Source organism: Xiphophorus couchianus, chromosome 13 (assembly GCF_001444195.1).
Source record: "Xiphophorus couchianus chromosome 13, X_couchianus-1.0, whole genome shotgun sequence".
Classification (NCBI taxonomy): Eukaryota; Metazoa; Chordata; class Actinopteri; order Cyprinodontiformes; family Poeciliidae; genus Xiphophorus; species Xiphophorus couchianus.
In genome coordinates, this window is record NC_040240.1 from 21,967,751 (window position 1) to 21,981,146 (window position 13,396).

The following is a 13,396-nucleotide window of genomic DNA, read 5'->3' on the forward strand; positions in this document are numbered from 1 at the left end:
TGTCTTATTTCAAATGTGCCAAGATATATGTACTAGAAATTAGACAAATACCTGGTTAGATTTTGTGTAACTGCAGTACTATAGGCAAGATTTTGATTAATGAGAAAAGCTTTAGCTAAACATTTATACTGGCTAAACTTACCTTGACAGTTTCTTTGCTCTTCACAGTGTCAGACTGCGACTACTACTCTGTCGGTGCTGATCAGGAGGGCGAGCATCAGTCTGACTTCGATAAGTCCTCAACTATCCCGAGGAACAGTGACATCAGTCAGTCCTACCGCCGCATGTTTCAGTCCAAGCGCCCAGCTTCCACTGCCGGTCTGCCTTCTAATCACTCAGCCATCATTACCCCTGGGGTGGCTACAATTCGACGGACTCCATCATCCAAACCCAACTTACGTCGACCCTCTGGGGGCCTGAACTTGGGTCCCATCCCTATCAAGCCCCCTATGATCCCAGTGAAAACCCCTACTGTGCCTGAACATCCTGGTTTCCCAAGCAGAGCAGAAGATGGTAATACACCACGGACCCCATTTAGCCCCCCAACAACCCCTTTGTCACCTAGCAGCAACGAGCCGCTATCACCAAAGTCTGTTGCCTGGGGAACCCAGCAGCTGGACGAAGGATCGGATCCTCCTACCCCACCGCCTCAGCCAGGCGGTCGGCTGACAGAATGGGAACGCCGGCCTCTCCCTGAACTCCTGGAGGAGACAGAGTACTGCGAGATGGAGGACTTTCTGGTGACTATCCGGCGAGGCGTTAAACTCAAGAAGACGATGTCCAATGACCGATCGGCTCCCATTATTCACTGAAATCACCAGGGTCAATGGGACTACACATTCTGTCACTTTCACAATATTGTCTTGAAAGGACAGAAAATGGCTGTAGTGAGTAAGAGTTACAACCTGAAATTGTGCCAAAATAGTTGAAAGTTGCCCTGAGACTGATCGAGGATCAGTTTGAGTGTAAGGAAATAATTGAAACAAGAAACTTTGACCATTGGCACCTTGGACGAGTCTGCTTTGCTGTACATGGTTTCACAAAGAGGACGATCAGTTAAATAACAAAAGGAAAGTTGGACTTATTCCATTTTACAAACAAGCATACACGCTGAGAACTCCAACACTGGTTCTAAATTAGGGAAAGTTTGCTCAGAATCAAGCAGGAGGTGTAGAAGGACCATTTTAGGAGTCTTAGTTGCATTTGACCAGTGAAATATTCTGTAGGGGATTACTACAATGGTCACTGATCTGAGATTTTTGCCTCAGGGCAACTTCAAGATGTAAAAAAAGGGAAATGATTTACTTGTGGATTTTGAGAGAGTTTGATAAAGTCTTTCTGGTAGAGGAGAAGGCTTAAATGAAATGGAAAGAAAAGAAGATTAAATAGAAAGATTCTGAGCAACTGAGCAATTTCAAAAGATTGACTGATTCTGTGTATGTAAATATTCAAATTTCTTTTGTTCTATGCTCATTTCACATCCTCATAGTCACCCTTTTTCAACTTAATGTGCCAAAACAACCCAAAATAATTTCCATATACCTGAAATGATACTAGTTTTGTGTAACTGGTTTTCTGTTTTGTTTATGTAGGGTAGCACATAGAGTGAAATCCTTCACGACAAATGGTTTAATGGTACAGTTAAACAGTAGACTGCCCTGCATGATGTTACAGTCCAAGTCATTTTTAGATTTTAGTGAAATAAATCCCAGCATTGATTGCAGTTCAGTAGGCTAAATCTGCTTTACTGTGCAAACCAATCCATGCCTGTAAACTTAAAATTAAGAAAAAATCTTTAGGTACTATTAAATATTTATTTTTTTGTAATCTAGGTTTGACTTTTGTTTTAAAGATTTGTTTTCTGTAAAGCACTTTGAATAATTCAGACAAATTTAAAAACTGCAACAGTTAGTGATGAATTACTGCAAACTGTAAACCTATATGTGCCAACGTTACTGTATGTGTTAGCATACATAGCACTACTAGAGGCTGTTACTGCCTTTCTCTGGTAATTGGAGTAAATTGTATTGGTATTTTGTGGTGAAGCCTTTGTGCTGATATTAGCTGGCACTGGTGTAAGCAGTAGTGGAAAATATTTTAGTAAAAACATTATTTAGTCAGACTTTAAAGTTGAGTAGCGTGCTACAGTAAACAGAGTATTAATGCAAAACATAGAAATATGTGAGGATTTGAAATAGAGATTTTCTGGGGACAATCATCAAATATTTAAATTGCATTAAAATGTTATTTTAGTTCAGTTTTAAACTTGGTGAAAATGTGCTGAAAGCCTTTCAAAGAAAGGCTATGGTAGATTGGAAAATCAAACAAATTCTTTTTTTATTTGCAATCATTTAGTGGATGAAAAAAAACTTGCATTAGGAAATTGTAATTTACAAAATTACCACTGTCCTAATTATCGGAAACACTAAAAATTCTTTTGAAAATGGGTATTATGGAGGTTTTTTAAATTTATACTTTTTTTTATGTTGATCAATGTTTTCAGGAAATTTTAATTATTAATCCAAGACTTTCTGGCTCTGTTGGGTATAAACAGGACATAACAGAGGCCCATTCCCCCAGCCAGAGGAAATGCCATTTAGGTAAGGCAGATGTATGTTGATATACAGTCAGAAAGAGAGTCTCATAAAAATATATACTTGCCTAACTTTGCCCATACCTACAGTCAGAGCAATAAAGAAAATGTTGAAAATAACTAGAACTGTGACAAATCTAACTTGCCAACATACACGGTGAGGAGGGTAAGAACAAAAAGTTAGAGAAATGTATAAAAAAGTGGCACGTTTGGTCCTCCAGTGCCTGGTTTCAACTGAGCGATATGGCACAAGTCTGTGCGTTGCAGTATGCTATAATTCTCCATTGTCTGGTTTCACTCTAGCCAGTTAATGTCTGGTTCGGACCTGCCAAGTTGTGGGTCTCCATTGGCGGTGTGTTACTCATTATGTGGGCATGAGTACGGACAGGAACATGGGTGGGCCATGACAGCCAGAGCTGTGGACTAAGCTCTGATAAAAGCATAGTCCACACATGTAACTTTGGGCGGCCAGTTTTGCCAAAATCTCAATATATTTGTTCATTGCGGGTTGCTGGTCCACTTGACTCTATATGCTCTCTTCCATCACAATTGATAAAAAGTTTGGACCTCAATGTTTGACCATGGAATTATAGTTTCCCATGTTAATTGAAAATGGTGGTTGAGATATTATTCCATGAGTTTACAAAGTCCGGCCTTCAATTGTCCATTGACATAAATCAATCAAGTTGCTTGAATGTCAGGCGACCAAATACAGTCTGCTATAAATCAAATGGCATGTACACATTATCTGGCTATCTCTGGCTTTTACCACCCCTGAGGTGGTTCCAAAAGTCAGGAAAGAACCATGCAGGATCTTCAAATGGAGATGAATTTGGCTAAGAAGGACTGGGAAAGAACCAGTTGAAGCCATGCCCGTGGAGAAGGGGCATATTTTATGGCCCAGCATATTCAGGAGACCATTTCCACCTCCAGCTGGACCGTCATCAGGCAGGTGCTTAATATGGCATCATACTAGTGAGACGACAAATGTGACACATTTGTATGCCTCATGCTTGTCTTAGTCAATGGACTGTGTTGTATATCAAAAGTACCTCTGCCCTAACTGTACCGTACCACTGAATGGTGCAGTACGGGTTGGTTGCATGGGTCACTGTTACAAAGGACACAGACAAAATAGCATCTCCATACCATCCAATATCGGTGACTTCCTTGCACGTTTTTACCAGAGGTGCCATGCATTGGGGGGAACTGCTGTGGATTCATTGGGTTTCTAATTCCTTCAACTCTTAAATTTCCACCATTGAGACACAATGGTTAAATTGTCCTGTCTTAAAATCTTATTTTGAAAGTAAAGATTCACTCTCACCCAATTTTTCCTTCTAACTGCAAGTTTATCTGCTGGATGTTTAATAATCAAAAAGGTTTATATGTTGGCATTAGTGAGTAAACAACACAAAAACCTCCTTGTGCTGCCAGAAACTGCTAAAAAGTGGCATCTTCACACATTTAAATTATTTATTCTTTTAAATATATGTACTGTATATGCATTTACATTTCTAAATTACCAGCTGTACTTTTACAGTATAGGAAACCTATAAAGATAGTTAATATGCATGATAATTCATGCCTTTTTTGGTTCATAATTTTCCACTAGAACTCCTCCCTTTAGTTAGCATCACTTTAAAGGACCTCTTTTACTATTCCACCCTGTAATGTTCCATATGAATCATAAATGTGTCATATTTCTTGTGACTGCTGTGTCTGAGATCTCAAGCCTGTCGTGTTTCCCACTCCAGGTTTACAAAAACAGTTGTGTAGCTGATGCGATACCAAGCGTATGAAGCTGAATGTTTGAGCCTGTGACCAGCAGTGGGTGGTTTTCCTACTGAGGATTAGACGAGTATCAGGAGTTGCATCCAGTTGTAGCGTTAAAATATTCTGCTTGATTATCTGCACCGTTCCTCAGTGTGTTCAGTCAGAAATGTTATTTAAAGTTTAACTCAAGTTGGATCTACAACCATCTTTGTCCTGTGCTCGGCGTGTTTACATGCCATTTCTGTCAGTGTCTCCTTAAAACCCTTTAACGTTTGGCCTTTGACACAAGCTGCCAAATTTTTTTACAGTATGTGCTGAATAATCCTTTGAATTTAGGTTTTGTATGCTTTTCTTACTTCAGGTGCTCCTTTGTGAAGCTTTGCAATCACTCCATTGATAAATTGTTCCAGCTATTTATTTTCAACTGATTAGTTTTTTGAGAGACTGTAAAGTTATCGTTTTCCCCCACTAAAACTTTTATTTTACATTTATTATAGGCTTATGGTGGGCTACCTGCTGTACATTCTGGCATTTCTACACTTGTATAAATGTTCTAATTGTACAAAATTAGAACATTTCAGTTGATTTGACTAAAACCTTTGAACAGTAAGACAAGCATGCTGTCTTGGGAACATTGATTATGGGGTTTGGAGGTGGGTTATGTCTGAGGAGATAAATGCTAAGAAAATATTTGATAAAAGTCTTAGAATTCTTGTTTGAGATTTTGTTTTGTTCTTTTTGGTTTACATTTTTTTACTTTTTATTTGTCTACTATAATTTTAAAATTTAAGCACTCAGAGATGGCAGTAAAAATTGACATCAAGGAAAACAGATTTCTAACAAAACAGATGTTACCATTAAATCAGGAAAGTAAACATTCTGTTAAGACTTGCTAACAGAAAAACATTTTCTGGGATATAAATACTAAACTCCTAGCCTAATTGTCAAACCCACCTCCAAACAAGTTAAACTAAAATTACTTCAAATTTGTCCACAATCATATCCTTACTAATGCTAATAATGTTGTATGAGACATGCTTGTTTTTTTCTCCCTTTGGCAAGTTTTTGAATATCTGATTTTTTTATTCCAGTTATTTCATTCAGTTGTCACGCGAATGTAAATTTTTCTACCGTTAACTCAGATGAATAAATTCCCCACGGGCTTTTAACATAATAAAGAGTAAAGCTGGATGTGTTGCGATGTGTTTTTCTTCTTTCACTTGAGCTAATTCAACAGATGGATTTAAGAGGGCTTTAATTTAGAAAATCAAAACATTGTTAATGCAGAAAGTTAAAGTCATGTAGTCCTGTGCTCCTATATTAGGATAAAAAACAAATATATTTCACATAGTATTTTGTTTGTCATTTTGTATTACAGCTAATGAATAACCCAAAATGTAATTATTATACAACACTACTATAATAAAGCAATGGTTGATTTGCTTTAACTGTAAGGTGCAAAACACTGAAGCAGCTTATGTTGGAGAAGTTGTGTTAAGAATCCTTTACTTTACCTCTTTTCTAAATGCATGGAAACATTGTTTTATGCAGAGTATCTTGAAGCAACCTGTTACAAAACCTATAGAATATAAATCAGAGATCTGACAAGTTAGAATTTAAGTATTGTCAAGCAAATAGAAAAAAAAATTCAAAATTAGTAAAAGTAGCTTATATTTTATATTTACTTTGACTAACACTTTTACTTCTGAATGGAAGTTGTTCTCAGCAGCTGTATCTGCCTTGCTCCAGGGCACTTCAAGCATAAATGGAGAAGAGATTCAAGTACAGTGACACCTGCAGACCAATGAGTAAACATTCTCATATTTATTATATTACTTTGTTGCACACAATTCTGCAAAAACACTATGTGTAGACAGTACAATTTATATAGTAGAAACATGTTTAAGTGCGAGGCAGCTGCTGTTCCAGACTGACCACAAGATGGCAGCACAACATTGCATTCCTTTCACAAAAAAATATTCCTAATTCATATACCTCAAATATTGCATTTATATTAATTCTTAAAAAAACAAGCAAGCATAATGTAAACTTGATGCAAAAGGAAACAAATCAGGTTGCTCATGCTGACAAACGGCACGCTACTTATTTTAGTCCCAACCTCTAACAATTTAATACAAAACCTGAACAAACGATAAATTGCTCATTATCCTTCACAACAAATCTTCCTCTGAACAAGGCAGGCAGGAAACAAAGTATCTCCCTCCTTGTTTTAACTCCTGCAAGTGCTTTCATGCTCAGATCAGCATTTCTTTTAGCATTTAAGTCTTTTAATCACACAATTTGTGCTCATCTCTAATAATACATAATCTGTTCAATAAAGTAGATACAATTACAAATAACATTCAAATTTTGGAATCATTTTTGGAAAGATTCAACTTTCCAAAAATGTTGGGTCAAATTTTATTCTACTTTGGTTGGATAAGGTAATATACATTAAATGTTAGCTGAGCACTAAAGAACACATAAAGATTGAGCAATGTGTGATCCAGTGGATCAATTTAAGATGCCTCTCAGCTCCTCACACTTCCTTACATAACAGTCAAGCAGATTTTTAAATGTCTCCGTGAACTACACAAAGTTTTAACAACCAGTTGAGCTTCTCTCCAGGTCAGAATAGAATCAATCATTCTAAACCTGTAACAATAACTTAGGCTGGAGCTCTTGTTCTTTGTTGCATGCCTGCATCATCAGAAAATAAAAAAAACAAACAAAAAAGAGAAAAATCTGTATAAACTAAAAAGGAGTTCACACCAACTATTCCATAATCATTACATTAGTTTAATGAACAGGGATTTTCTCCACTTAAATCTCCTACATGTGACTTTTCTTTTAGGTGCATTTCAATAAATTAGAACATCAAAAAGGCTTTTGAGCTATTAAAGCTATGATTAGTTTGGCTCTCACCTCAAAATTTACTCCTCAGACAAATTAAATTAATTCTATGTTCAAAATAAAAAAAGTTTTTAAAACAGAAATGTTGCATTCTTGACAAAATCACAGGTTAGATTCAGTTGATGACACCTGTCCAACAGTCTTCAATGTTTTTCACAAGGAGGATAGGTCACAAGAGGTCATTGCTAAAGAAGGTGGCTATTCAAAATATCCCAATGTGATATTTGATGGAAGGAAAAACAGACACCAAATCTATCAATAAAATTACATCAAAAAGCTACCATTAAAGAAACCTTAGCTTCCTTAACACCTCAGTAGTGACTCAATGATTACTTGTAATGCAACAACTTATATTATTGCAGTAAGTTTTGCAAAACGGTCTTAGACCAAGTATTGAGAGGATATACAATTCAGCATAAAGGTATGCTTTTCAACAGGCTGGGATTACTGCATTAAACATCCTTATTTATCCTTAATCATATTGTCCTTGTGTAATGCTGAAACTTAATTAGCTTTGTTGTTTCATTAACTATAAGATAAAATCATAGAAAAACAACAAACAAGAACCTATGGAATTACTGAAATAAATGGACTCTTCAATGATATTGCAATTCACTGAAATGCACCTGCATATATAGTTTGAAATCCAGGCACTATTCCTAACATATTAAACATGCCTGATCATAAAAACAAAGAGAATGAAAACCATTCTTGCAGTTTTGTCTATTAGCACCTTGAAGTTCTGCTGATGTGTTGTTGTACAAGACATCAAGAAAACAGACAAACAAGAGGGGGGATGCAGAAATCTCTGTGCCTTTTTTTTTTTTTTTATTGCATAAATGTTTTTGGAAATAAAAATCTCAACCATCTGGAGCTTCCTCTGTGATGACTTCCAAATAACTAAAATACACAGATGGTGGGACTCAAGTTGAGCACATGTAGGAGAGAAAGGAGCCGAACACAAAAGAAAACAAGCTGATACAGAACAACCTTAAAAACAGAAAGAAAAAAAAACTTCAGTTTCTAAATAGTGTGTCTTACCACTGAATGTTTGCTGATATCAAGCCATAGAAAACCTCAAAGGATCCTTTCTTATCAAACTGAAAAGGAAAACATACTTGATATAAATTAGAATATGCAGCTACATCAGCTCTTCATGCAGAAACGACAACATTATTCGTCGAGGTAGCAGACAACATTATATCTGTTTCATCTTTATTTTATCAAGTTGCACAAGACTTTTCATATTCATCTGCAGTGACTATTAGAGTTTGCCACTGAAGTAACGATTACCATCTTTACAAATAAATAGTGTTTGAGATGAAGTTTTTCAAAAGTATAAAGTGTCTATTCATGACAAAAATAAATTTTGTAAATGTGCTTTAATTTAGTTATTTGGAGTGGAAAAGAGTCATAATAGTTGAGCTTGCGAATAAAATTATACATATGAAAATGGGTTAATCTTCTGCTTTCAGTCGAAGATTGTCAGTTTTATTTCTGACAAATAGAACTGACCGGGTTCAGTCCATAGGACATCTAGCTGTTGATCCTCCCTTTGTGGGGAATAATTGGAAAGAGGAAGACTCAGTTCCAGGTGAGTGCTTCTACTCAGGCGACTTTCACAGGAGGCTTTTGTGCTTTTTGAGCGACAAACACTTGATTAATTATAATTTTTAAAAAAGTTAAACTTAATGACAAATGCTTAATTAAGAAAAGCAAAAGAATATTCTTGCATTATTTTATTTCTTATAAGTGGGATGCATGAATTCAGCAGACATGCACTGGTTATTGTTATGACGATTTATGAATTGTTTTTTAAAAAAAGTTCCATTTTCAAATCTGTCCCTAAATTCTAAAGCCATGATAAAGAGATGCCAAACAGATAGAAAGAATGACCAGTTTTTACCCCTTGTATGTAGCAAAAGTAAAGTTACAAAACACTGCCCCTCCTCCACTTGTTGCTTCTCATTGCTTGTTACCTGACTGAAGAAACCCTGAAATCTGCTTGGAAAAATGTCCAGTTATGAAACAGACAACAAAGGTCTCAACTGAAGACTAAATCAGTGCTACATCTGATGTAGTAAGACCATTATAAAACCAGTTAGCAAACTGCAAGCAGCATAACTGGTAAGCAGCTGACTGCAGGCTAGTTAGCTCAAATAATGAAACAGCTAAAATCAGCTTGTTCTTAGAGTCAATCAATAGAAAGTGGAATAACAAACAGGTAAACCATTCTGCACAACAAACATTGTAACACTACTATATCCATTATTTTCTTATACCCATGTGCCAAAATCAAAATATCAATAAGAATACCAAATATAACCTTAATATAATCATATTTGTAATAGGAATAGTTGCAGCTTTACTGATTTAATTAAAAGTAATTAAATCATATATATATATATATATAGTTTGTATTGAAGTGCACCTATATTTTATACAAGGTTATCATACCATGCCAAGCTCTAACATAGACCATAACTTAAAGTGAAGGCACCAGATGGATTAGTGTTAACAAGCATCTCATTCATTGACTTTTCTGGTTGCTTTTGTCAAAATGTCAAGTTCTGCAATACTCTAAAGTTGAGCTACTGTCTGCAAGTCAGAAAAAAGGATAACTACACTAGACAACCTCTAGAGTTGTTCAGCAACTAAACCAGTTATCAAAAACTGAACTAGAAAATCCATGTAGTTCCACCTTGTTCCTTTTTTTAAAGAAAGTGAAAAGGATGTTATGGTTCTCCTTTACAGAAGTCAGCTGAATCAAGTTCTGTAACGGCTCTAATGAAAATAAAAACTGCAATCTAGTCTCCTAACAGTCATCATGACATCATTAGCTTTTATCTGATTCATTTTAAAATGAAAACTATCGAATGAAAGCAGGAATTTTCACGATCGTTAGATAATTCATGCTGATTCTAATAAATTATTTTAATAAAGAAGGTACACTGTGATCAAACAACTAGGATTGAATCACTTTCATGATAAACATGTTGCTTTTAAATAAAATGTCTTAAGGTAACAGACTCTGGGGAATGAGGGAACTAAAAATTGCTTTAGTGTTTCTTTGAATGCCAACAATCCATCTTGAAGAAGCTGATAGAAAAATCAATAAGGAACAGGATCTCATGATGCAGACCGATATTTCCTGAACATAAATAAATGTGATACGGACTAAATTAATAAATGGCAAGAATCAAAAAGAATTATTCCATGATACTGCTGTGTTTGTATTCAAGAGGAGCCAGATTGTGAAAGCCACCTGAGTCGCCTGACAGGGAATCTATTGTTAAATACTCCTTTGTAATGTGGACATGAAGCAGAATCCAGTTAGAGATGTGGTGGATTGTTAGGAATGTGATGCTGCGTCACTGCGGGGCTGTGCTTCTGCCCCGTTCTTCTCCTTCTCCTCATCATCGCTCAGGAAAAGCAGCGGGAACATTCCCAAAATACAGCCGATGGTGATGCCGATGGCTTTCCCCTGCAGGGAGCAGAGAAGGAGTTCATTTTAGACATAATGACGAAACCAAAGTCTTTCATATGCTGGGTGAGAGTTGATATTTTAAACTTGTTCCACGATTACAATACTACTGTTATAATATAGTTATACAGCAGGGTGACTCAGGTGAAATGTATTATTCATAGCAGGGTAGTGGTGGTCCATCAGTTGGAGGTTGCTGTTCTTATTTGGGTGCACTAAATAGGATGCTATGCTGCTTTTTATTTTTTATTTGTTCCCACAAAAATCCAGCTTCCCATTTCCTTTCTTTCAGCATCTCGTTTTGGCTAGTCCTCCAATACGTCTTCTATTCCAAGGATATCTTACACTGACGTGATTTAATTGCATATCTTATTTTTATTTATTTTTTTGTTTTTGAGTGAGCGGTCTAGCACCATCAGACAGAAAAAAGCCTTACAGTTTAAGTGGGGACTCTAAATTATTAAGCTGAATTATTTTGACAAAAACTTTTACTAATAGAAACATTCTTAATGGATTTATAACTGAAAGTAGAAAAGCCAAGAGACCTGGGATTAGAGGGACAGATGATCACATTGTATTAATATTTTAGCAGCTACATAAGTTAAATAGAGTTAAACTCTTAGTTGTAAAAACTCCCATTGGATTTTGTTTAGAAAAGTGAGACTTTTAGTTGCTTCCACTCACTGCCTCTACAGACTCATTCAATTAATTTGAATATTATTGAAAAGCCCATTTATTTATGGACCTTTGTCACTAAGTGAAACACTATGTAGATTAATTCCACACATATGTTTGAAAACTTTTATTTCTGTTAATTATAATAATTTTCCACTTAAAGCTAATGTAAAGTATGTTTAATAACTGCTTACAGAATATTTTAAAAATGAAAAAAAGGTTTAAATATGGCTGTTTGTTCTAATTTATTGAGCATTGATCTATGTTTAAAAGATCAACTGCATGGCTTGCAGATATAAAATACTATTTTATTCCTTTTAAGAATATCAAAAATGACCTTTCCAGTTGCTGAGAGGTTTATACAAACAGTGTACATCTGGTTTGACTCAAGAGATTTCCCCAGATCCTCTCTACTGAGGGATGGCAAAGCAATAAAAATGTGAAGATTTTGAGTCATCTCACCATGTGAGAGCTGATCCGGGTCTGCCACATATCCACCTGTTTGGGTGTCAGATCAGGAACCTGCATCCCCAGTCTGGAAGCCAGAGCCTCCACATAACCTGCCAGACTGCAAACATACATGTTACATGTGTTTTTATGAGGTAAAGCACTTTGAAATGCCTTGTTGCTGAAAGGTGCTACACAAATAAAATTTGATTGATTGATTGATACATATCAATTATAACAGGCAATAATCATTTCCAACAAAATCACATTTCTGACAGCCAAGAAAAAACAAACATAAAACAAATGTGGAATTATTTAAAAGTTAGACAAAATATTGAAGGACGAAGTGAACATATTACTTTTCAGTTTACGGCTCCTGTCTAGAGATTAAGACAACTGAGCCTCTAAATACTAAGCCTAATGGCAAAACAAGTTTTGTGAATAAGATTGTAATTTGAAGGAAATAATTGCTTTTAGGAATGTAAGAACAAGACAAACTCAACTCTAATGAGCAGTTATCCATGAATGAAAACCTAGAATCATATTTAGTTTAGAAGATCTACTTGACTTTTTAATTTAAAAAAAGCTATTAGCACGCCACAAAAGGAAAAACTTAACACAGCTCACAGAGCCACTATAAACTTGCACTGCTCCAACCTTCTCTAAACTTCATAAAATGTGACGTCTATTTCTAAATTAACAAGAGTCTTTGGAGGATATTGGAATGCTGCTTACCCAAGACCTGCCAGATCTGAAACCAGGTTCCCCAGAGCAGCGGCTGCACAGAGAAAGAGAAATGCTTTGATTGATTGAAATAAAGAAACAACATTAAACTTCATGTGGGATTCTGCAATATTTCTGCACCAACCTAGTGAATAATTAATGACACTGTTAAGACCATTTTATCCAAAAACATTACAAGTGAGGATCATTTCAGATTTAGTACAGAAGGGAATCAACATCAAGTGTCAACCTCTCTAGTAACTCCAATTTTTCTGATGAAAGAAGCAGCAGAAGTTTAATAAAGTCAGAAATCCGTCAGTAATCAGTTTTTAATTTATTAAAAAAGTTGTGGAAACTAAAGTCTATGAAGGAAATTATCTTTCACGTACATAGATTGTGTCCAAGATCATTTTGGATCTGTTAGTTGTTAAATTAAGAGAAACTCTGCTTAGTTGACACATTATTTTTCCCCTTATCTAACAGCAGGCTAACAGATTGCAGCCACTCTAAGCCTGAAAACTTCAAAGCAGCTCCTGAGATAAGCTGGAGGAAATAAGTCTCACCTTCCCTGCTGTACCTGAAGCCCTCACCTGGATCAACAGCCACACAGACACGGTGAACAGGTGATTAAAATCTTACCGGGGAAATTAGCCTAATCCCGAGTCTTTATCCATGTTCAGAGAACCGCTTTACAGGATAAACTGAATATATCCTGAATTATTTTGTGCTATACTGGCTATAATAGCTTTAGATAAAAAAAACAACAATCTAAATCACGGAAGTAA

The 13,396-nt window shown here is 35.8% G+C and overlaps 2 protein-coding genes across 5 annotated transcripts in view; one reads left to right on the forward strand and one right to left on the reverse strand.

The window, feature by feature from the left end:
- Positions 1–5,560, forward strand: part of LOC114156125 (metastasis suppressor protein 1) — a 55,804-nt gene extending 50,244 nt beyond the window's left edge. For all 4 annotated transcript variants that reach the window (XM_028036368.1, XM_028036371.1, XM_028036370.1 and 1 more), the window contains one exon: positions 169–5,560. In XM_028036368.1, coding sequence (XP_027892169.1) covers positions 169–812 — 644 coding nt within the window. In that variant the 3' untranslated portion in view covers positions 813–5,560. The remainder of the gene's footprint in view (positions 1–168) is intronic.
- A 614-nt stretch (positions 5,561–6,174) lies between these two features.
- The window catches only part of tmem65 (transmembrane protein 65), a 30,770-nt gene continuing 23,548 nt past the window's right edge, over positions 6,175–13,396 (reverse strand). Inside the window, exons 5-7 of the mRNA XM_028036767.1 lie at positions 12,624–12,666; positions 11,904–12,009; positions 6,175–10,766 (exon numbers count right to left, since the gene is read on the reverse strand). Coding sequence (XP_027892568.1) covers positions 10,635–10,766; positions 11,904–12,009; positions 12,624–12,666 — 281 coding nt within the window. The 3' untranslated portion in view covers positions 6,175–10,634. The remainder of the gene's footprint in view (positions 10,767–11,903; positions 12,010–12,623; positions 12,667–13,396) is intronic.